Raw genomic sequence first — 24,174 nt, forward strand, 5'->3', positions numbered from 1 at the left:
AAGACGCGTCACACAGCAGTGACACTCTGGTGAAGGCGGAAGTACATGCCAAAACATGTCAGGTAATGCAACCGAAAATACCTTGTTTGTGATAAAAGAACCCAAAAAAGTGATTGACAAGGGAAACAAAATGAACTTAGTACAACTAGTCAAGTTAGTCGTTAGATTGGAGAAAACGAGCACAAAAGAAGTGCTGTTTCAGTGTGTAGTTCTTTCTTTCCTTGGCAAATCGTTCATCTCCATTCTGGATCACGTTCATTCACTGAATTGTTCACGCAAGGAGCAGCAACGCGTTCGATGACTGATATGTTGATGCACGGGAAGGAAGGCAGTTCACTCACTGACTCGTTCGCGAACGGGAAAGTCAGGACTCATTACCTCACTGATCCGTCCGGTCTCGCGATGCACTGGAAATGGAAATCACTCACCGACTCGTTCACTCGCAAATCCGTTCAGTTGGTGAACGGGAAATGCAATTTACGACTTGTTTGGGAAGTTAAGTCATTGTCTTCTTCGTTTTGTTTTACGGCGTGGTGGCATTAGCTTCAATGCGTATGACTGACACCTACTGGTTGAAGTCATATGAACTGAAAAAAGAACGAATCACTTTAGGAAGTTCACTCTCGTTCACTGAAAACATTCGTTCTTTCGAACGAATCGTTCACTCACGAGCCAACACGACAAAACGCAAACCGGAAAAAGGCTGTGGAGTACCGAAATATGAGTACAATGAAAACTAACGCCAACATGCATAAAACTGTTGATAAATTAAAGTATGGATGTGTACTTTTTGCAGGTACAGATCTCGCCCGTCAAACTTGCTACCCTATCCTTCGTTTGTGTCAGCATGACTGTATTATACTGCCCTCTATTGGCCAAAACACGCAAAACAGGACCCGCAATAAATGAATGAATCGCAAACTGTTTTAATTGTTTACATTTTCTGTAATTGTTATGTTTTATGAGAGAACTAAGTTGTGAGCATGGTCACTGAACCTCCGAGACATATTAAGGCACAACTGCACTATGTAATCATTTCTTCTCCGTATATATAATTCAGTCAGTGTAAGAGTTTTATTGGAAGACAATTTAATTCCTCATCTTCGTGGAAAAAGAGATTAGGATCACCTTTCCTTTCTCCTTCATTTCCCTGCGCTAATCCCACCAGATCAACTCTCCTTCTCCTCCATCTGCAGGCCGCCTTATCTGAAGTATGTCCCAGGAGGTCGGAGCGGCTCCTGTTCCCCTCCCGGAGGAGCCGGGCCTGAACTAATCGTCAGCGAGAAAGGAGAGAAGAGGGGGAGAGCACGTCTGTGTTCCAGGTTGGTTTATCAGCACGGCGCCGGGGCCTGTCCTGACAGATAAATAGCATGAAAAACGCCCCACGTCCAAGCCTTGCTACACAATAGGCTCAAATCAGCAAATCACCCCCCCGACAACTGTGCCTCAATGACAACAACACTGACCTTTAAGGCTCGGATTATTACTTATCAAGCCCGTATTGCCGTTTTAGCCCCCAACCAGTGAGCAGAATACTATTACATCTTCCATCTGGGTCATTTGTTTTGTAATACAGACTGGCTAATGCTGGCATTCATTTCATTTATGTGGTATTCACATGGCCAATATGAAGGCCACAAAGGTCTTGGAGATTTGCATTATTTCTAGTCAGTCTAGCAAAATAATTTTCTCATGGGGGGGGAATAAGATTAAAGTCAGTTAATGAATGGAAAACACAATTATTTGGATCTAAAAAAATGTCATTTACTTGACAATCCTCATGAGGAAGCAAAAGGGCAAAAAAGGGACAAGTCATAATGTACATACATATTTCAACAACATACCTCATAATGTCCGTAGATATAATAATTGCACTTAATAATGATAGACACACTTTTTTTTTTTCCCCCAGCCTCCATACAAATCAATATAAATAAATATTATACAAGCAGCGCAGACACACAAGCAAGTACCAGCGATTGTGTGCAGTTGCCTCATCGTTACAGTTATAGAGAGGAAACCACAATATTAGGTACACCTGGACAGGCTAATGAGATCCAATACAAGAGCAGCATTCAAATTTCAGTAGAAATCTTGACGCTTGTGAATTGCTCTTGATATCGGGTTTGATTAAACGGTTCACCCAAAATGTCCGGTGAATGTTTGGCTCTTAAAAAGACCCCCAAAACAAACAAAGAAAGAAAAATCCAGGTCAAAACACAATCGGAAGAGCACATTCTGCTCAACCTGACCTGTGGCGGACAACATTAAAATCAACTAAGACTTGAAAAAGAAATGTGACCGAATATTTATCATACTCTAGATAAAAGCTTTACTCATCATCAGTAATGCGTGACACAAAGAAATATTCACATCTTTACCCCCATGCCTCCATACAATGAGAATCATATTGGAGAAGCCTGAGTGTTCATGATTCTTGGAGTGGGCAAGCAATTTCAAGTACAGTAACTCTTTGTTTATATTTATTGTTATATTATTATTATTATTATGGCAGACAATGGTCACTGTAGGCGCTCTACATCAGTATGAAGAATAATGGCAGAGGAATCAGCATCCTGGCTCATGATTATCATTTTTCTTCAGAGTTCTTTGACACATAAAACCGAGAACAGTCAGTGGGCCCTCGGAACTCGGAATTCAACCAAAGATTTCAGGGGAAAAGTCAAATAATAGATTATGAATTCAAAAATGTATGCAATAGTTGAGATTTTCCAATGCCTAACTGCAGCGATTTTAATACTCTCCTCCAGTGGTTTACGAAATCATCCATACCCGAGTACAGTTCAGTTGTATTTAACTTTTAAGTTCAATATTGTTTGTTTTGAAGTGTTTATTTAGGTGTCATTTCTATTTAAATTCTATGTGCAATACTTTGAACTATTATTTAAAAACCCTCCCTCATATTTAAGTGCAGTGTTAATATTCAAACTTCTTCGCGACCTAATTTTCTTACGCCGCTGGGCGAACCGAAAACAGGTTGTTGAATAGTTTGTCATAGTTTAACAATCTATTCCATTCAAAACATTTGTAGGTGTGAGGTCATTTTTGTGTGACTTCCTGAATATTTTGGTCAAACTCCGACTTAGACGACCACTGTACAAACGTGGCATCTCATCTGTAGACGGGAAGCTGAATGTGGCCGTGTGGATGATGAGAATGATGAGGCTGCTGCTGCTGCTGCTGCTGCTCCAGCATCTGCTGCGTCCCGACGGCCTCGTACCCGCGGCCCAGCATGCGCTCTTTGATGCAGGGCGGCTGGATTTCACTGATGAGGCACTCCAGAGACTGCAGACTTCTGCTGAGTGCCGCGGCGTGGCACAGACTTGCGCTCGGCGGCCCGCAGCAGGCGGTTTGCTCTGTGCCGTAGACCTGAGGGAGACATTTCCAGTCAATTTCTGTTCATGGAACATTTCAATTCTGAAATTGCACCTCTACCTGAGGATGAACAGGAACTGGAAGAGGGTGGAAATGTGTCTGGTGGTGTTGGTGGAGTCCGGGATGCGGGGGCGCCATGGTGCCCGGCACCTGAGAAGCGTAGCAGTCGCTATTGGGTGTAGCGGTGAGGCCGTCCCACAGCGGCGTGAAGAAGTGTCTGACCGAAAAATGACCCTGCATGGGTGGATGTATCCCGTACGTAGAGGACGCCAAAGGCAGGCAGCTTTCCGGAGATTGCGCAACACCGGAATCCAGGTTATACATCCTGGTGGCTCCCTGCTGGTACACCTGATGCCTGTGCTGCCACGCGGCGTAGTCGGCCCGGGCCACGCGGGCGGGGCTCTGCGTGGGGACCACCGCCCCGCCGAATGCCATGCTACTTTGCGTCGGGGGGATGCCGGCGGCAAAATCCGAGCGAGCCACGGCCGCCACCGCCTGCAGGGAGGGGCTGGGCCTCGCCTCGCCCCCTGCCCTGGTGACTCTGTTCAGCTGCCTCATCAGGCTCTGAACCTCCGCCAGCTCAGAGCGAGGGAGCAAGCCGTGATCTCCGCTAGAACAAAGCGTCTCCGCGGGAACGTCGGGCTTACACGTGTTTACGTGATAGGCCTTATGCCCGGGCCTGACGGCAAATCCGCCATTCACTGGGTTTTTATACGGCGTCAGACAAGCCTGGCTGTGCGCCTGTTTGGTCCTTTTTCCTTCGGAGTTTTTCAGCACGCCCTTAACCGCTGCCGCCTTGCCGATGGCCAACAAGCCCCGGTAGCCTCCGGAGTAGGGTTGCGAGTAGGGACTATAGCTCTGGCCCGTGGTGTCCAAGCCGTTCACCGTCTTGCTCAGTTGTTTGTGTTGCGGCACCCGGATGTCCGAGGGAAAGATCTTAATGCACAGCGGGCTGCTGGCGGTCTTCTTGGCAAAGGCATCCAGCTCGGCGGGGGACGGGTAACGGGAAGCCGCCGAGGGTGATTCGCCTGGGAAGGGAGGGAGACAGAAGTGAGCGATAAGTCTCGTATTCAGTCAGTTCACTATTTGCCCAAAGTGCGCCGAGATGGCTTGCAGCAAATGGAAATGAACGCTATAGAAAATGGATGGCCGCGGAGTCCGCAGCCGCTGAGCTCAAACCGTGACAAAAAAACGTCGAGGCAAAGATTGAATCGTGAGCGGAGAAGTCGACAGCGGGACAAACGGCGACTTGATTTAAATGTCATTAGCTGGGGTAATTTCAAGGCTGCTTAACGCCAAGCGACGATGTAAAGGTTGGGAAAAAAAAAGGTGGCCCCGTTTGAAACAATAAACGAAGACCGGGTTGTAAATTACGGCCGGCTCGCGGTGTCGCTTTTATTAAAGTAGATGTGAGTCAGTTGGGATCAGCAGACTGCGGGTGTGCAATGAGAATAAAAACTACACTTCATTTAATTCTCAATAACAAAACCAATTCCAGCTTTGCGGGGGCGAGCGAGCTTGCTCCCGTCTGAAATTGATTCAGGAGTTTATTTCATTTCAGGCCCACGCTGGGTGAGACGCCCCCCCCACCCCCTCCCCTCCTACCACCCACCACGACTGTGAAAATGATTCAATCTACACGATCCTTCCCATGAAAGAAAGAAATTAGGTGTTTAAAATGGAGGGTCGAAGACGAAGGGTTCAATCCTGGAGGGACTTCAACAAAAACACCACCAAGCAAAACATTGCTTAGTATGTGGAGCACCACCACCAAAAACAATAACATCCGCCATGTCAGGAGAGACCTCAATACTCACGGAATCTCTATGGACGATCCATTTCGGATCGCTGGTTGCCACTTGAACCGTAGGAAAAATTAAAAATAGACGTCATTGTTGTCATTGTGAAACTTGGAGTTGGGTTTTCAATGCAGCTTTGTCATTGGAATGTGTCAGAAGACGTTTCATTGAAGAAGATGAACTTTTGCCCTATAGTTCAAGTCTATATTTTCTTAACAAACCTAAGTTAGTAATTGTGTTCTGAACTTTTTAGTATTTGTTTGAACGGTCGTATTGAAAATTGCGCGACCTCAGGGAGTGTCGTGCTTTCAAGTTAGGCGTTATATAATTGTTGCGGTTCAAATATTCTATTATAGAGAATCCTTAAAGTATAAATAATCCTTTTTTTTTTTTGATAATCCTTAGGGTTAGGATTAAAGTAATATTTTATTGATAATAAATAGAGTCATGGTTGTGTGATAATCCGCGTCGGATGCCAAAAACATTTATAGCCTTTGGCAAATAATTTAATATTTATGAACGCAAGGGATAAAACGATTCACATGGGATGATGATTGGACGCCCAATGATGCATTTAAAGCCTAATTGCAGAAAAGTGCTCTTATTTTCCATGCTGGATAATGTTGGCCAATTATAAGACACGGCTAATTTAGCGAAAAGAAAATCAAAAGACGTGGTTCTCTGTGAAAATGTCGTCGTGTGTGTGTGTGAGAGGAGCAGGGCGTCTGGTTTTGTTAGGCCAGAGATTAGAGCCATGTCAGAACCGCCCAGACACAACACAGCTGCACTTCCCACTGTGGCTGCATGGCTGCGCTACTATGGAAACCTCATTAGTTAATAGGCATAGCCCCCCCCCACCTCCCCCCTCCCTTCGCTGCACGCACAGATTTATCACCCCGGCAGTGGGTGAGATGCTAAGGCGATCTTGCCTAAAATTCGAAGCAATACTTTAAAAAGTCAGCTTTGATCTATTTAAAAGTGTTGTAATACATTTAAATGTGCGTCTCACTATTTGGCAGATTTTCACTCGGTCCACTCATAACACTGTCCTATTTTTTGGCGAATATTTTCTGCGCATCAATTAAAGATTAGCAAGGGAAAGTCAAGGTCCCCCCGGAGCAACCATCAAGCATTGTCAGGTAAAGAAATGGCACGCAAAGATAATTAACAGCCCGACCTTGATCACCCAGGAACCCGCCGACCGCACGCTGCGTCACAGGCGGGGGAAAACAACAGTGTGGAAAAACAAGCAATAGCGGACGACATCATGCAGCGCTGACAAATTCTTAATTATTTGACCTCGCCATGCCGCCCCCTCACCACAATGATTGAAGTAGATAAGATTTACAGGAGGTATTTAATTGCTCCCTCTATAGCAGTAGCTCTCATTACGGGGTCATCTCATCCTTAAAAATGAAATCATTAAGGCAATGTAATTCCCCACGCACTTTTTTTTTTTTTAGTTCTTTCTTTAACGGAATAAACAGTCAAACACGTTCAAAAGTATTTCGAAACAAATCCCTGAATTCACCTTTGATGATGTCACTCAATTTGGTGTCCGTTGGACGATTGGCGACGACCAAATGGCACACTTTCCCCCATAATCCCGATTTCATCCCCTTCGTGCAATCTCAATTTTTAACCACCGCCGAGGATTGTGGGCACGTTTCCAAGTTATGCAAACATGAATGTGGAAATATTCAGCACTTTTGTTGTGTTGGTATGTAAATAGTCTTTCCTGAGCTTTTATTCCTCCCCCTGAACAAACCCTTTGCCATGCTTTCTGCCTCTTAAAAACAGGCTAATCTTTTTCCCGTGGTCACACTTGAATCCTACACCCCCTCCTCTCCAGATTAGAGCGGATACCTCATTGTTTGGGAGCAGTTAAGAGTTAATCACTGATTTACGGGCAAAACAAGCCCTTTGCACGACCTCCAGCTGTTACCCTGAGGGGACGCTTAATGCCGAGAGCCCGCTGGATCTGCCGATTCTCAGGCGAGATAACACCGGCGTTCATGCATTATTCCGTGATAATAATTTCCCCAACACGGAGCGCCGCTCTTTTTTTGATTTCACGCCGAATCTTTCTACCGAGCGCTTTTGCCGTGATAACAAGAGAGCGACTCGGCGCGTACTTAATTACAGCTCGGCGTATTTAGCGAGTCGTGATATTTAACATAACGGGCCCGAGACCGAGCGTTGCGCATTTGTAACGCGTTGAAAAAGCAAACCTGGAACGGTTGCCATGACAACCTCCCTGATGCGCACGCTTGGCCCCGGTAAGTCCGATCATTAAAACCTTGTAATTAATTGGCCTTCCCTCCAGTCATCTGTTGTTTGCCACATAACAGTCGGCACCTCAACTTGTCAATGCCGAGCTCGGCGAGTGGTGATGAACGGGCCCTCGCACCCCCTTATGCCCTTTGGGGGGGTGCGCCAGATGGACGATTCCGTCATAGTAAACGGCGTTCCCCCGCTAAGTCACGGTTCACCGTTTGGAAAGCTTTTCGTTGGATTTTAAGAGGGCTTCATATTTTCAAAATCAAGTAGCACCTGTACAAAAGAATGATAAATATTGTCCAATTCAAGAAAAGTCATTAGAATTCACGGTGAAAGATTGACATACACGTTATTTATCATGACAGCTAAAATTGACCCAACCAGTATGGAAGGCTTGAAATATATCAAAACTAGAGCATGATAGGATGCATTAATATTTATTTGCTGTAGGGTTGCTTGTTCACGTCTCCCCTGTGGACGTCGCAACGTCGCCGTAGACGACGAGGGGAAATGGGAAATGGAAAAAGTAGACGCCGGCCGGGGCATGTTGACACCGGAGCACACGCTCTTGGATGTCCCTCACACTAACTCTCTATTTATGTATGACAAGTCTTCCACAAATACGTCGGAATAGAAATATACAGCCAATCCTCACGGGTCCGATGCCCATCAATAAAAAAAAAAAAAAAAAAGATTTATTTTTGGAAATATATTTTTCATATGTATTTGTATTCGCAACCAGAGTGAGTCAAAATATATGGTATCATTCATTGAATGCCGCATTTTTCAAAAACCTCAATCGTCCCCCAATTCTGGAATGACCAAGGTGCATATTTCATCTGATAGTTTATGTTCCAAAAAAAAAAAAACGCGTAGAGGCGAGTGTTTACTGTGCTCCCAATCACCCCATTTTTGTCTCCATTGCATCTCGGCAAATGCATGCAGCATGACCTCGAGCTCCAACACTTAGCCCCGTGTGTGTGTGCGCGCACTCCAGGAGGCTCCTCAGCGCCCGTGTCACTCTTCATTTGTTTCCGTGGCGCTCGGCCCAGCGTGGGCAAACTTTCCCCTCTAAACCGGGTCCAAGCAAGGCCAGCAGCATGGGGGGGGGGAGGGCGTTGAGGGATGAGTGCAAGCGTTGGGAGGGGGGGTGCATTTTCAGGCCCGGCTTTCAAGTCGAGATAAGAGAGCGGGTCGTTCATTCACTGCCGATCGCATAATTCCTTATACAGTGGTTGCACAGAAATGGGCCTCTTGGGCTTGCCAGCTTTCATGTCCGTTCCCTTTCCATTTATTGACAGCTAAAAATGGAAATGGCTTTGAAAAGCGCAGCGAAAGGATGTCCCCATTTAACTAGATCCAACAAGGACTCATTTAATGAGGAGGCCACACAGAGCGAGTTCCCGCCGCCGTGCTCGTGCTCCAAATGTCAGCTTGGCCGCCGTAGGGGTGCTATGCACATCCCGGAGGGGGGGTGGGGGTGGGGGGGATTATGTCCGCATTCCCCCAGGTAAACATGATGAGAACACCCCCCCCACCCCCCTCCCTCGACCACCCGTTCAGCCCCGAGGCCAACCGGGCCCTTCTGTTCCGACGTTTAGCAGACAAGCTCTCCACTGATTCCCAATTAATATTTCATAACAGGGAAGGCAAAAGACTTCACCGAGGGAGAGGCAGAAATGGGAGCGTGCGTACAAGGGAGAGGGAAAAGTCTCTTTACTCCAATTGAACCTGTTACATCAGAGCTTTTATGGCTCTTTTAATAGGTTCCGTGACCTCAGGAAGCATGAAAGTGGAACCCAATGAGGTCTAATTACCTCAAATGCAGCACAAACACTCAGCGGAGGCTTCAAACAATAGTGCAGTGATTCATTCGGGAAATTATAGTGCATTCTTTTTTTTTTTTTGACTATCAAATGTCACAACTGATTAAAATTGACTTGAAGACTCAGACTCACCTTTGCCGGTGCGTGGCTGCGGCGGTGGGGGCGGCGCAGGTAGCAGCAATGGCGGCGTGAGGACATCCAGGCTTTTAGGCACGCAGGTCAAATGTTGAGACGACAGGTTCTGCCGTCTTTGAATGCAGGCCAGCATGATGGAGCTTCACGGCTGCACACAGCCCAGGTGGACCTGCTGGGGCGGGACAAGCCAGATGTTAACATGGGAAATCTTGGTAGAACTTTTTTATTTGTTCAAGGGGGATTTGGAAACAGTCTTGAGAATTGGCAACACTTGAGTGGTTGTCATTAAAAAAAATAAAGAAATAAAAAGAAAATAAATAAGTTGGGAATTAGTGTTTTAAACTATAAGCCTGCTTCCTTCTTCAGCTTTTCCAGCATGGCACTTTAACAATATATATTCACAGCTTAATTTATTCCAAATTATTTCGCAAACCCAAAAGTTATGGCTTGCTGGTCCCTGAAGCGCAGTTTGAGTACCACTAGCTTTTATGATAGCGACCATTAAAATCTCTTTCAGGCGTACTTGCCCCCCCCCCCCCCCCCCACTAAAGACAAACCCACTTCCAAGTCGACACCTTTAATATCCAAAGGGAGCAGACTCTATGTCAAAACAAGCCCTCCATTAGGGAGTGCCAGGAAAGGGGGAAAGGAACAAGATGGAGAAAGGCTATCTCCAGGGAATTCCCTTTTACTGGCAGACAATGAGACGTGAATGTTTCATTATGGCCATAATTTGAAACTGGGATGGGGTGGGGGGAGAGAATAGAAAAGGGTGGCCATTAGCCTATAATTGAGCCAAGAACATACATGGCGCCAATCAGTACAAGCAATGACATTTTGTCTTCTTAACTGAAATGAGTTCAGGAATAAGGACGGTATTTACTAACCAAGTTTGGAACATGCTAACACTAACTAGCGTATGTTAATATTGCACTCAGCGTGATCATTGCCATATTTGGTAAATCCAGATTAAGATTTCTTATTTGTTGAAAATGACTTTTTTTTTTTTTTTTTTTTTTAAATTTGCTCAGCCCTTGCTCTGATGCATCCATTTTTGTGGGCTAACACAGGTTTGCTTAGTTGCTACCATATCCTCCCTAATAGGGTCAATGGGCGCTCTTCCTGTTACAATAACATTACGGTGCGGGCTTCCAAGTGGGTCCTCTTCAATCATCAGATAATCTGCCCTGGATAGATGATGCCAGAAATTGGAGATCAGATTTTTTTTTTTGAAGAAAAATGTCAGTCAGTCAGTCCTGTCCTCCACCACATATGCGAGGTCTCCTGAGTTCATCATAAGTCTTTCTTTTTCTGTCTTGCATAAGGTTGAAAAGCCTCTAAAGTTTAAGGTGCACAGGCGACTAATCTTCATCCGTCTCCAGTGACATCCGTCGAGGGGATAAGCAGCACAATGAAGCCCGTAGAAGGCTCACCGGGGGCGATAAAGACCGTGCGCTTTGCCGTCCATCTGCTGTCCCCTACGGTGTTTCCGATAAGGACGCTTTGGCAGTCATTTGGATTTTTTTTTTTTTCTATCTTTTCCCCGCACGGATTATGAGATGGCACTTTGTGGGACGATAACAAGGTCAGGAGGCGAGCAGTAAGGGGGCGCTTTAAATAGTGGCTGTATTAAGCTTTAAATGCTAACTAAATTTTGATGACAAAAAAAATATACCCGCCGGCTATTAATGTGTCGTCAAACTGGCAGTAAGAAAGCTGCTGACAATCTAATTGCTTTTTGCTGAGATAACCAAAATAGCACTCGAGCAAGGACCGCCGCCAGGGTTGGCGCGTTCCGCAATCCGCAGCGTGTGCCCTGGCAAGATCGAAGCGGTTGGATGGCAACAAACTGACGGCCTTTATTGTGAAGTCGTACACAATGGACCTTCTATCAGCCATTTAGCTTCTCGTGTAGTCAGAAAATCTTGCCATTTAATGTACTGTACTATACGAGTAGACAACTGATTTTGGTGCAAGTTTTTTTTAAACACAAAGTGAAAACAAACAAACAAACAACAACAAAAGAGATTTTGATCATGTGTCTGTTGTGGGCCTCTATGCTAACTAGCAAGGTAGCTCAGCGGCACGGTTAGCGAAAAAAAAATTGTCGCGCCGTAGCATTACATGCAGCGCCATCCGTCAAAGTTGGAGGGGGGGGGTCAGAAGAGCTCTGCTAAATTATGCAGGAAGCAGCGCACCTGTCTGACCCTGCGGGCTCACCTGTGGCCTCCGGCGACCCTGCGGGGGTCACGGCAAATATGGCGACTAATTGCTAATCTGGGATGTGCGCCATGCTCATTCGGGAAGCTGGTTGATGATTAGATGGAAAAAAAAAGAGTTGAAATGAGGCTTTTCACGCGATGGCTGGATTAGCATATGAGTGCTATGCTAATGTTCTACTGCAAAAAAAAAATAGGTCACTCGTCCATACAGACATTTTTTACAGCACTAGTCCTCATTCGTAACAAGTAAACTGAAATTTATCCCATCTGACTTTTAGTACACTATAGACCTGACTGATCCCAAAACCACTTTTATATCATGTCAAACATATTCGACTATTATAATGCAAACCCCAAAAAGCTCATTTAGTTGGAAGCAAGCGATTAACAATGAGCGACGGCGGTGCGATCGATGAATAACAAGCTTCTTATTGTGTAATGAATTGCTTATTATGTATGGAAGCGCTGCAGGATGCTGTCTTAATAATGGGAGGCAGCAGACAAGTAGTTTGACACACACTGACTGAAATAGACGGCAGTGCAGCTGCTGGATTCAACACCCCCCTCCTTACACCCCTCATACATTTTTAATAGAATCTATTACTTCTGGATTAGCCGATAAGAGCCGGCCTGCTTAAATTCTATAATAGTTTGCATAATTGCTATCAGCGCGCCCTAGAAGAGCAGCCAATTTCTCTTTTTTCCTTTTCTGTGGAAGATATTTTTAAGTCACATTAAGGTTTGCCGAGAGGATAATCAAACAACCTGCTCTCAACGCCGCCAAGGCTGATCATTTCCCATCCAATGAATGTAAAACGTATGCCTCGGCCAACACGAGAACAGATGTCCTGAGCGTTCCGTAACATGTAAATCATCCCGAGCTGAAAAACATCGCCGCTACTTTCCAAGTCTTAGCTTCCTATTTTTGCCGACCAGTTTATAAAAGTTGTAGTTGGACAGTGCACAAGTCATTTTCCTTTCGACCAGATACAGAGAAGATTTGTCTGGCATTGTCGCATTTTATTAAATACTGTAAACAAACACAAGTCAAGAGTCTTGGAACACAATATTGTATTTTTGTGGGGATGGTTGATTGGAATTGTGATGAAGGCCCAAGGTAAAAGCAGCGCACAGCGAGGGGGCTTATCTTATCCTCATCCCTGCGCGCTCGTCGTCGAAGGACAACGGCTACGCGTTCCAACCTTTGCAAAAAAAAAAAAACAACCTTCACTTCAAACACAAACAGATGGTAAAAATGTTTAACAGGCAGATAAGATCCCAACATTTGATTGTATTCGCAACTTTCAATCTTCTGTAGTCTCGAGGTAAGTTTTCAAATTGGCAAATGCGGCTTTGTAAAGCTCTTTGGGCGCCTTCCGTAAAAAGCAAATTTCAGTAAAGTGGAAAAGTGAAAACAACAAGCTGATTTAATTTGAAGGCCGTATCACCCATCCATGACAACAATAATAATAAATGTGTCTTTCTCTGTCCTCAGGCCGCTTTCAGTTTACTGCTTCTCTGTAAAAGGTCAACGATTCCCTCAAACCATTAAAATCCTAGCAGCCTGTGTATGTAATGCTCCCTGTGGGCGATAACCTTATGATAACCTCGTGGAACGGTTCGGAGGGGGCCGTGGGGGGGGGGGGGAATTGGGTCACTGACCCACCCCTGCGAAACCTTGAGCGAGAGGCGAATAGTGATGCCTTTGATTGTAATTTGACAGCCTGGATTATTAATTTGAAGTAATGGCGGGGGCACCGGCACGCAAGGCAAAACAAAGATTAGCCCGACAGTCCTGCCCCGCCCCCTCCCCCGGTGACCCGCGGAGGCCTCCGCTACTCCTTAACCTCCCACCCTTAACCCCTGCTTCCCTGCCTCTGGAAAGAAAAGACTAATTAGACACATTTCAAAAGATGGCAGTCAACCTCTAATAGCACATGGCAGCTAAAAGGTGATCACACAGGGGCATATATCGCTAAGCAAGCTAACCACGGGCGTCAGAAAGTCGCTTTGTGTTCGGCTACGATGCGAGCGAAGAAATTTAAAAATATCGTACATCAACTTGTTTACTTTTTGCCTCGTAAGAGAGCAAAAAGCAAGCAAGCAGCTAAATTACAAATGTGTCTTTGCAGAAGTAGAATTACTGCTGCAATCTTTGGCTGGAAAAATTTAAATAAGCGATTCCAATTGGCTGATTTTTTTAATAATTTAAAAAAATATATTGAATACTTTACCCTAACTTCTTTTTGGCCTTCCAGAAAGTCAATTCTAAGAGCACACTTGGCCAGCCTAAGTAGACAAGCATAAAGGTGGAAGCACTTCTATAAAAATGACAATCTGAAAGCTTTTATGGTAAAGACAACGTCGTCGTTTGTCACATCCTGCACATTTCTCTCTATTGGTGGCAAAGCAGCCCTGTAATCCCACTAAATTGCACTTTTCCTCTTCGCTGTGCAACACCCCACCTCTGCCGGCCATAAACAGGATAGGATTTCACACCTGGCCAGTAATCATCTTTTAAAAAAAAAAAGAGCCCCTTTTTTCCTCCAGCGCCTCCAGTCAGTCTTCCACCCTGTGCAGAAGGCGAGGTGCGAGCACGCCACCTCCGGCCTGCACACAATGGATGCGGAAAGGCGCTTTGAGGGAAGGCGGGTTGGGGTGGAGGGGGCGCCCCAGTAGTGAATGGGCCGTGATAAAAACACTTCAAAGTGCTTCCCGGATCCACGGAGATGCTGCTGACACATGAGGCGCCTTTCAATGGGGGCACAAAGGCAGCGTCTAATGCACACACATGCACGGGATGGACTAGTCCTGCTGACAGGCAAGACCAGGGGTGGGCAAACTTTAAAGCTACAGGGGCAAGTTTTGATTACTTAACAGATGGTCCAGGTCATCAAAAACAAGTCAAGTGGGGAAAGAGAAGTGACACTGTTCTTATTCTATTTATTTACCTTAGTTATTTCTTGACTTGTAAAAATTAGAAGTGAATTAACCAACTACTTGAAAAATACATACAAAATATTTCTATACTTTTTATTGTAAGATTGTTTCCTTTCATGTGCCAATTATTTAGTAATTGCATGTAATAATACAAGTATTCATTTTTTAAACATTTAAGGTGTTCAATAAAATAGAAACAGAAATGTCAAAAACATAGGTACAGTTGTTTATTTTACAAATATTTAATTTAATTAAAAACAAATCAAATAATCATTATAGTAAATAAATATATATTATAATATTTCTCTTTATATTTACAATTAATTTAATTATACAAATGAATAAAAATGAAAAACATAAAACTTTAAATCAATTCTTAATCAAACTTTTAATACTTACAATAAAACAATTATCCAATTATTTACAGGAACAGATAAAGAAAATATGGATATAATACGAAAGTAAACATTAAGTATATTGTCAGTACACTATTATGTGAATGCTTGGTGGGGCGGATTTAAAGAACGGAGCGGACCATGTGTGGGCCCCCAGGCCCTACTTTGCCCACCCCCGCAAGACCCATTTAGAGGCTAGATGCAAATATCGCTTGTCACATAACAACAAAATATGTACAGCGCCAGCTTCTAAATTACGGTCATTAAATCAGATAGCACTCATAAATAAGCATTAAACACCTGCCAGGCTTTCTCTCTGTATTATACGGTTTATTGAAGCGTGTGCGTGTGTATATGTAATATGTCATCCCCAAAAGGTTTTTCTTACAGAGTTTTCTCTTCTCATGCGGCTTGTTTATCTTCTCCGCGTCTGGCTGGAATGAAAGTGCCAGTGTATTCCTTGCCAAAGATTCCGCGATGCCATCAAACTCCTCGACGTATCCACCCCGATGATTTTTAATCCTTTTTCTACCTCTCTCCGATCTTGTGCAGCTCCGTAGCTCCGCGGAGCAAGCGCCGGTGTTTTTAGTGGTGGCTCCCCCGCTCAAAGAGACGTAACTGAGGGAAAATGATGAGCGCAGCTCCGGCGCTATGGCCAAACCGGCTCCGTACCCCGGAGCCAATCAATCAAGGCTGCCTCCGCGGATATTCCCACGGTTCGGCCAATCAGGGGACGAAAAAGGAGGGTCTAGGCTGTGACGTCATCCTGTCAAACTAAGCACGTTGGCTGTTTCGCGGAAACGCTTAAAGGGGAAGGAAGCGTAAATTATGACGGGTAAAAAAAAAATTCAAAAGTTTTTGTTGAAAGGCAGTGTCACTTCGACCTAAGTTTTACGGGTGTATTCCACTGTGAATAATAATAATAAATTAGTTAGCTTGTCCTTTTTTTGGGTTGTTTTTGACCCAAACATTCATTTTAGATCGATTAAGTAACAACCAGTCCAGTGCACCCTGCCTTTATTGCCGAATCAAATTTAATCAGTTTGATTCAAGATTTAGAATTTTCATAGTTGATGAGGTGACTGAATGGTTGGTAAGTTATACGTGCCCTGCAATTTTCTTGCAAATGTAACAGAGACAGGTGCTTTAAAAAATGTCTGTGGATGAAAATATTACAGGCAAGATGTCCAAATATTAAGGTGCCAACAGTTTCTTCTTTTTCTATGTTGCACTTTTTTTTTTAAAAGACCTCTTATTTCTTCAACCTGCACGCAGGGAATAACAAATATTATCGGCCACCTTGAATTTTTGTCATGGCCAAGAGGTTGCTAGGCAACCCGAGGACCTTCCTTCCAGGCCAGTCACCACACCCGGCCTTGAAAGTGCCCCATACATAACATTCTTGTTTGGCCTCTTATTGAGGGATAAATGAGAAAATCAATACGCCTCTTGTACCTGCTTCCTTTAAGACACAGACTGAAGGGCTAGCAGGCAACATTTGCTGTTGTCATACAAGTTTATTTCCTGGACATTACCTCTTAAAAGTGATTTAAAAAAAAAAAAAAAAAGAAACCAAAAAAATCATTATTAGCAGTATTAATTTGTAGCCATCACCATCATTCAATATACTACATACTTTTGCCTTAGGAAAGTCCACTTAGCTTAATGCTACAAACAATGCAAAATGCCAATGACAGGCTAAAGGTTAACATTGATTAACGCGCTGGGTCTTTTTCCTTTTGCTTACTTGTTCACTCATCTGGTTGCACTTTTTATAAATAAAATCTGAAAAAAAATACCAATGTATGTTCTAAAAAAAAAACATTGAAATAGAACCAAGGCAATGGTGCTATCTGGCCGATTATATTTACAGTTGAATATTCTTTCAGGAAACGGGACAGAAGGTTGTTATTGTGTCAATAAATACTGACTTATTTCAGCACGTGAGAATGTCTCCAGGATAGGAGAGGAGAGCAGGATGAACTAGTTTTAAGTAAACAATGATACAAGGCGTTGGCGACCACAAGTTTATTGTCATGAATCGATAAAGAGAAAAGGAGGAAACGCCAATTACACAAATGACTGAACTCCAGCCATTATATGGGTGTAACTTTCGAGGCAAACGAGGATACCGACCATACATTTTCTTTACCGTCTTAAAACATTTACACAAACTTTTTGGGTTCAATGAATAACACCCAGAAAGTTAGGTTGGCTCCTTTTGACCCAATTTGGGTCATTTTGGACACAACTGGAGTAGTCGGGGTACACCCTGGACTGGTCGCAGGGCACATGGACAAACAAGCATTCTCACTCACATTCACAACTACAGTATAGCACCCATCTCATGCTCACCACTAGTGTACCGCGCTGTTTTTCCAACAAGACAGCTCTGACCCACTGCCATGTAAGACACATGATTAAATTGTTTCTTGACAAGGCCCCCCCACCCCCCACAAGTGTCAATGGAATATGAATAGAGCTGCAGATGGCAAAACAGGTTACCATGCCAACTCGTGTTTCCTATATTGAATGCAACATTGGGAATTGTTCATTTAATTACATGTTGTTGTTGTACGGCTTTTCCGCTTGGCAACACATAACTATGTGTTACCGACGGCTGCTTCGCTCAGAGCAATCTCAACGTCTGTAAGGACAGTGAAACCCCCCCTCCCTCAAAAGTGGAACCATGTCATCAAAATTTGATTATTTTGAAGATTTACCATACGTTTTTCTGTATTTAAAAAAAAAAAAAAGAAAGTGTTTTGCACTTTTGAAATGAATAATGAAAACTATCAATTATAAAGATTCCACCCAGCAGTAAAGTGGTTATTTTGAAGATCAACCAAATGCATTTTAACAAGGACAAGTGGAGCATCAGACAAAAGCACAAAGGACTGATTGAGCTACTTCCCATCAGAACCTGGTCATGACAGCAATGAAGAGCTCCATCTGCACCTGGCAGACACGAGCAAATGAATCCATTAAAGGGCATTGTGGAGGAATATCCCGTTTTTATTGTCTCTCATTGCAGATGTCATCACTCAGCACTGTGGTGATGAAAATGAGTGATTATAGAAGTATGAAAAAGACAAGTTGGGGGGGTTAATGTATTAAACAGACATGGAAATGAGATTTTAACTGTTGCTAAAAATATTGGGAACAATTATCTTCAATGTAATATGCTGTAGTGCCCCCTGCTGGAGAATAAACGCATGTGCCACACATTCCAAGGGGATTGGAATCGATTTATTCCGAACCCCCACAAATTACAACAAGTTTAAATACATCAAAATCATATTTAGTGTCTTAATAATTTAACATTATGAAATTAAACCGTCTCTTTCTAAACTTTATTAAAGCGCGTTAACGGATAATGGTGACGTCAGCACGTCTCGCGTTCCTACGGTAACGGCGCAAGGCTTCTCCCAGAGAGGATCATGGGAAATGAACGGTGCTTTTGAAACGGAGGGAGTTTCGAATTATTTTTCATTAGCTGCGGTTAAAAACGACCAGCACTCGACATGTTAACCAATTAAGTAACGCGACGTTTAAGCCAAAACAAATACGACGAATGTATTCGATATACTCGGCTTTCCTTTTCTTCGTACCATTAGCTAGGTGGCTAATGCTATCAGCCGTTGTGTGGAGTCGTCAGGGGCAACAAAATGGGCGAACAAAGATATTAGACGAAAAAGCGAGACTTGTTGATTTACTAAAGATGCCACTGACACGGGAATGACGCAGCAACGATGACAGTGATGAAGAAGAGGGCGTTACATCCCGATCCGGGGTATGTACAAGCTTGTTAGTTAAACAGCGCAAAAGGTAATGACGTTTGTAATTGGTAGACTGTTTCTTAACAATACTTTTTGGCAATAAATCCTAATTCAAATACCTGTTTACTTCCCGTTTAAACAATGTCACATCTGTAAGGGAAAGAAAAATGCTGTTCATCCTAGTGTTTTAAAATTGTAAAAATTTCATATTCCCTGTAATGGTGTATCTAATATTCATTTTTTCCCTTTCAAGAGCCAAACACAAATAATTTGAGTTTTCTTCTTATCAGGTGGTCCTCTGGTTGATTATTCAAAGGAGCAATATCAATTCCTGATAGCATCGTTAAAACACTGATGGTATCTCGCTCTGGATACAAGCATGGAGCTGACGCTAGAAGTGGTCATCTCCTCCAGAATCAAGCGAAAAAAGCCATGGCCACGATTTTGCTGGCTCGGTCAGGAGAAGGAATGTGTCTTCCTGTTCGACGACAAACGGATTAGCGAGATCAACATGATGTCTGGTCGTACCAAGAAGAAGACCCCCAAACTCCATCCCTTGCTCAACAATGTGGTGACGATGGCTCCATCCCGCAATGGTAAGTTTAAATGTCAGCAGTCAAAAGTGTTTGTCAAAAGTTACTTCGCATAAAACACTGACATGTTTGTGTTTCTCAGGGATTTGGTTTTGTGGACTTTTGACCACGGGCGAGCTCTTTTTATGGAACAGGGACAATGATTTGTTGAAGACTGTCACAGCGGCCCCTGAAGTCGTTCATATAATCACTACAATTCAAGGTAGGCGTTGAACAGTCTTGGGACCTTGAAACTTGAAATTGAATTTTTTTTTTTTTTTTTGACAGGGAGTCCTACGCAGCTGTCTGTTCATGTATCGGGTAATGGGGCGCGTGTGATTTTGGTCACCACGTTGGGGCAAGCGTTCCTGTGGGAATGTACAAACCCTGAGGATTTGATTTTGATGCAAGACGGCTCAGTGGAAGGACACTGGGTCCAAATCCAGCCGCCTCAAGACACCCCTCTCCCCACTTTGAAGGACAAAGAGGCGACTCATTGCAGCGTCTTTGTGGAAAACAAGGTTTCATGCATCAATGCGATTAATAGTCCCCGAAGTTGGTGCGTGTATCCAGTGTTGTGACTGGTATGCTTTAATTCCAGACTATGGGTGATGTGTGTTTACTGGGATTTGTATTCACATCTGGGAAGAAACTCATCATCACCTGCCTCAAAATCCAATGGCTGGATCAACATTTGTGCTTTGGGTAAGTGTGTATTAAGCGTTTTTAATTTTTTTCTAATCTGGGTCATCATGACGAGAGAGGGGTTAAGGCCACACCCCCTAAAGGCACAGATACAATACATGTAAATTCAGCATCTTGTAAAAATCACATTTCTTGGATTAGCTCTATGGAATACACCCTACAATGGGCCACCAAGACATACCTCATGTCACGTCTCACCCCGCCCTGCCAAACGGTCAAGTCCAGAGGGGCGCTGGTAGTCGACTTCTCCCCCGATGGGCAACTACTAGCCGTCGTGGTGAACCAGCAACAGCCTAAGGCGAGCATCTCCACCTTCTGTGCCATTCTATGTGAGATTTTGCTGTCTTGTAAAAATGTTTGTTTTGAATGTAGGCCACGCAGGTTCTATTTGTGAGCACGCAAAATTTTGTCTCCGTGTCAAGCGGACTTGGACGATGCGGGTGTAAAACAGAGCAGGTTCCTTCTAAATACACAAGGTGGATTAACAGGAATAGCGGTTGATTAGATTTTGCGCAAAACTCTGAAAGCTTTTAACACAAATTTCTCAAGGTCGTACTGGGTCGGGAGTTTAAGCTGGTCACATGATGGCCTTTTCCTGGCCTGCGTTTTGAAGAGAGGCGCCCTCCTGATCCTGGCTCGTCTCGGCGGGCTCCTGGCGCTAACCAGCTCTGGCTGCAAAATCGACTTTGGGCCAGCGCACTTTCTCCCCCTTCACCCATTGGTCACTTACCGGTTGGTCTTCATGTGATGACGCCACCTTTAGACACAATGAGATGACAAGAAATATTGTTTTTAACCATGCAGGCCTTCAACCGGACGAGCGGAGGCCCACCTGTCCAGCTCGAGCGTGTCGGCACGGGACACCATGAGGCAGCGCTTTTCCGTCACTTGGCACCCACGCCTCCTGTACTGCATCGTGTCAGACGGCTACATGGCCACCGTGCTCCGAGTCCTCAACAGGCCTTCTCCCGCAATGCTGGTAAAAGCTCTGTTGGATAACAGCAGCAAAGACCTTCAGAAAGCCTGCCAACTTCTGGATACATCTCAGGTACACAGGCAGGATTTTTAACTTCAAATTATTGGGTTCATTAGCGCTTGACGCAGTCAAGTCGCCGTTTTTTGTTACAGAATTTAATTTTCTCGTTAATGACTTTGTATTGCTCACTCTAGTTGAACGTGAGAAGGTGCTTGGAGTCGTACCGCAGTCCGGACGCCAAGTCGTTCACCACGAACGGACGTCACCCTGCGGACTCCATTGTATCAGCAACCACACACGAGTCCACTTTGCCTTTCTTTCTGCAGGACCAGGGCACCTTCGGTGGCACCAAGGAGCTGTTTGATCGAGTTCAGGTTCGTCCAAATGAGATATTTTAAAATGTGCCGTGGCCCTCGCATTAATTACAATACAATGCATATTTATGAGCATTGTGATTTTTTTTCCCCAGTCCTTCTTTGAGGATGAATCCGATGTAGATGGCCCTCCTCTTGGTTCTCAGCTGGCGGACAGCGGACGCTTGGAGTTTGCCTCCATGTTTGACACTCTCCACGCTTTAGACACAGAGACTGAACTAGACCAAGATCCTGAAGAGGACCTTGAGATGACCGTGTGTTATCTTCGACGGGATCTCAGTAAGATCCAGAATGGGCTTTTGACGGTGTGGGCTCTCTGCATGTCTCTTGGAGCTGCAGTGGAAAACCGAGCCCATCTGCTCGAGTGTACCGTCATCCGCGTGGCGCAACTCGCCGCTTTGTTCCACTTGATGCCAAACGGCTCTTCTGACTCTGGGAAAAGTGGCCCCTCCGGTTTTGCTTGCATCCTGAAGCTTCTCAAAGCACTTTTCGGAATCCTCCCGTGGGACAACATTCACTCCGATGGGACTCCTGGCCTGGCGATGGTTGTGGAACTCTGTAAGCGGCTTGTCCACCTGCTGCTCGCCCCGTCCCCAGAGTCCCCCCCACCACATTGTATCGACAGGCTATCCGAAGCTGTGCTCATCCTCCAGCTGGCCTCCGATGCCCTCGACTGCGCCTACAGCCTGCAGAAAAGCACCCTCTGGTCCTCGACGGAGAAGAACCCTCAATTCTCAGCTTTAGATGTCCACTATGTGCCACTGCTGCAGGAGTACGGAGAGATCCAATATGACCTTGGTCATCAGGTTCAGCCCCTATCCCAGCGACATTCCAGCAGGTTTGTCTTTTCATCATTAGAACAGAAAAAGGAGACGTAGGCCAATTTTTTTTTTTTACAAAAGCTTAATAAAAGTCTTTTGCCATTTTGCTATAAAATGATGTGGAATTTGGTTGACACTCATTCATAAAAACATGCTGAAGTAGATATCTTCTCATGTTATATGTTTTGAATGTTTATGTCACATGGTCGCCCGCCAGACTGTGTGGAGTGTGGCAGTGGGTCTACAAGATAAGCCAGAGTTACAAGGAGGACACCCGAGACCCTAAGGAGGTCGATGACTGCCAGGAAGGCGACGGGGAGCAGTTGTCAATCCTCATGTCCACGATTCAAGCAGCTCTGCAAGCGATCGGGAAGAAACTCGAAGAGGGTCCTGCACTATTGAGTCACACAGGTGAGAAACAACTCTAGCGATCGCAATTTCTTTAATCCAACCTAAATATGAATTGTCTTCTCAGGTGAAGAATTCTTCCTATGCGGCTTGTACCAAAACAGCTCTGAGACGTGGCGGACCCAAATTTGGGAAGAGAGTAAAAAAAGTATGTTGTTCTCTTTCTCAAACGGATATAATATTGTAAAATAATACAAATGTTTTTCTCTTAGGTTGTCGTCGCAGCGCCTTCCAGGAAACCCGACTTTGTCTGGCTCTTCTCTACAGCCTGCTGTCCCAGTACCATCTGAGGGAAGCCGTGGAATTGGGAGAACACATGGCCCACTTGGCGCTGCACAACGCCGAAGGCCACAATAACCATGCCACTTGCACTACAGGTCAGTAAATCCACAAATGCAGCCAAGTGTGTCCAAAGTGCTTAAGATCAAATCTTGCGCTTTGCAGCCGACCTCCTTCTGCCGACAAACCTTCACAGTGACGCAGTCATTGCCGTCATTCAGACTCTGGCGAGGTTCATGGCTTCCTATTTTACCAATCAGCCTCTCAACATCCTGCCTGCACACCACGTGGCCGTTTTGCCGCCCTTACATCTACCTCATGGTTTGTGGATACTTAGACGAAATACAAATATTTGTGGGGAAAAAAACCAAAATATAACACATTTTCTCCTTTAACACAGCTTCAAATGTAGGACGCATGCTGCCTCTGTGCCAGGAGGCAGCGGCTCGGGCGGTTCGCCAGCAACAAATGTCGGAGAAGTGGACCGTGGACTACGCCGTGGACCTTCTCCTGCTCGGGGGTCTGTTCCCTGAGACTGCGTGGTTGGCGTACAAACTCGGAGACTGGAAGACGGCAGCGTCCGTTAGCCTCGCTTACGTCTACGACTGCGCCAGCCATTTGGACAGGACTAAGTCAGTGTGTGATGGATGTTTTTTTTTTTTCACTTTCCTGTGCATCACTAAGATGTGTTTTACCTTTTTTTTTTTTTTTTTTTTCCAAACAGGATCAAGAAACAAGACCTTCACCTTCCAAAAGCTTTACTCCCTGAAAGCATTTTTCAGGCGGAGTTGCAGTGTCTTCTGGACAATGACACTGGAGAGCACAGCGATGTCAACCAGTCAACATTTGCAGGTTTGTGAACATTACAACACAACCGCTTTAATCCATCAACCCACTTGTGTCTATTTGTTGGACTAGACCCCGTGGAAGGACAAGACTTGGATGCATTGGAAGGATCCGCCCAGGAGATCCTAAAAGCATCCGTCGTCGCTGGTGTGGACGTTCTAACGTCACAGTTAACTTCCTCACTGGAATCAGCAAAAGATCTGTGCTCGAGCCTGTCTGCTTTGGTACACAGTGGACTGTATTTGCCGTCCCCGCCTCTGTATTGTCCTCAGCCGTCCCCTAACACTCAGGTAACTGGTCTTAAAACAAATTCTTCACTTTTTTTTCCTCTCTCACTCACAGAAGTCAGATTTCCAGAAAAAAAAAACGACAATAAGTTTGACTTTTATATCCAACCACTGTATTTGTTCATTTGCCCTAC

At 44.7% G+C, this 24,174-nt stretch overlaps 2 protein-coding genes across 4 annotated transcripts in view; one reads left to right on the forward strand and one right to left on the reverse strand.

Annotated features, from left to right (window-relative positions):
* cplane1 (ciliogenesis and planar polarity effector 1) overlaps positions 1-24,174 on the forward strand; it is a 33,679-nt gene continuing 9,505 nt past the window's right edge. For both annotated transcript variants that reach the window (XM_085926472.1, XM_085926473.1), the window contains exons 1-19: positions 1-62; positions 1,197-1,322; positions 19,063-19,368; positions 19,448-19,567; positions 19,633-19,865; positions 19,946-20,049; positions 20,191-20,347; positions 20,422-20,525; positions 20,599-20,781; positions 20,854-21,097; positions 21,220-21,399; positions 21,495-22,237; positions 22,438-22,631; positions 22,696-22,776; positions 22,841-23,005; positions 23,073-23,228; positions 23,308-23,539; positions 23,632-23,759; positions 23,826-24,043. In XM_085926472.1, the coding sequence (XP_085782598.1) occupies positions 19,152-19,368; positions 19,448-19,567; positions 19,633-19,865; positions 19,946-20,049; positions 20,191-20,347; positions 20,422-20,525; positions 20,599-20,781; positions 20,854-21,097; positions 21,220-21,399; positions 21,495-22,237; positions 22,438-22,631; positions 22,696-22,776; positions 22,841-23,005; positions 23,073-23,228; positions 23,308-23,539; positions 23,632-23,759; positions 23,826-24,043 (3,459 nt within the window). In that variant the 5' untranslated portion in view covers positions 1-62; positions 1,197-1,322; positions 19,063-19,151. The remainder of the gene's footprint in view (positions 63-1,196; positions 1,323-19,062; positions 19,369-19,447; positions 19,568-19,632; positions 19,866-19,945; positions 20,050-20,190; positions 20,348-20,421; positions 20,526-20,598; positions 20,782-20,853; positions 21,098-21,219; positions 21,400-21,494; positions 22,238-22,437; positions 22,632-22,695; positions 22,777-22,840; positions 23,006-23,072; positions 23,229-23,307; positions 23,540-23,631; positions 23,760-23,825; positions 24,044-24,174) is intronic.
* On the reverse strand, positions 1,751-15,699 carry LOC147048136 (protein FAM222A-like). Of its 2 annotated transcripts, none has more exons than XM_085926500.1 (4): positions 15,382-15,699; positions 9,434-9,605; positions 3,457-4,424; positions 1,751-3,390 (listed from the first exon to the last, which is right to left on the reverse strand). In XM_085926500.1, the coding sequence occupies exons 2-4, from the start codon at positions 9,567-9,569 to the stop codon at positions 3,133-3,135; spliced, it is 1,362 nt and encodes a 453-aa protein (XP_085782626.1). In that variant the 5' UTR covers positions 9,570-9,605; positions 15,382-15,699; the 3' UTR covers positions 1,751-3,132. The 2 variants fall into 2 exon arrangements, with proteins under 2 accessions (XP_085782626.1, XP_085782625.1); XM_085926499.1 differs by having other exon boundaries at positions 9,434-9,608.

Source organism: Syngnathus leptorhynchus, chromosome 12 (genome assembly GCF_054491065.1).
Source record: "Syngnathus leptorhynchus isolate UIUO chromosome 12, UIUO_Slep, whole genome shotgun sequence".
Lineage (NCBI taxonomy): Eukaryota > Metazoa > Chordata > Actinopteri > Syngnathiformes > Syngnathidae > Syngnathus > Syngnathus leptorhynchus.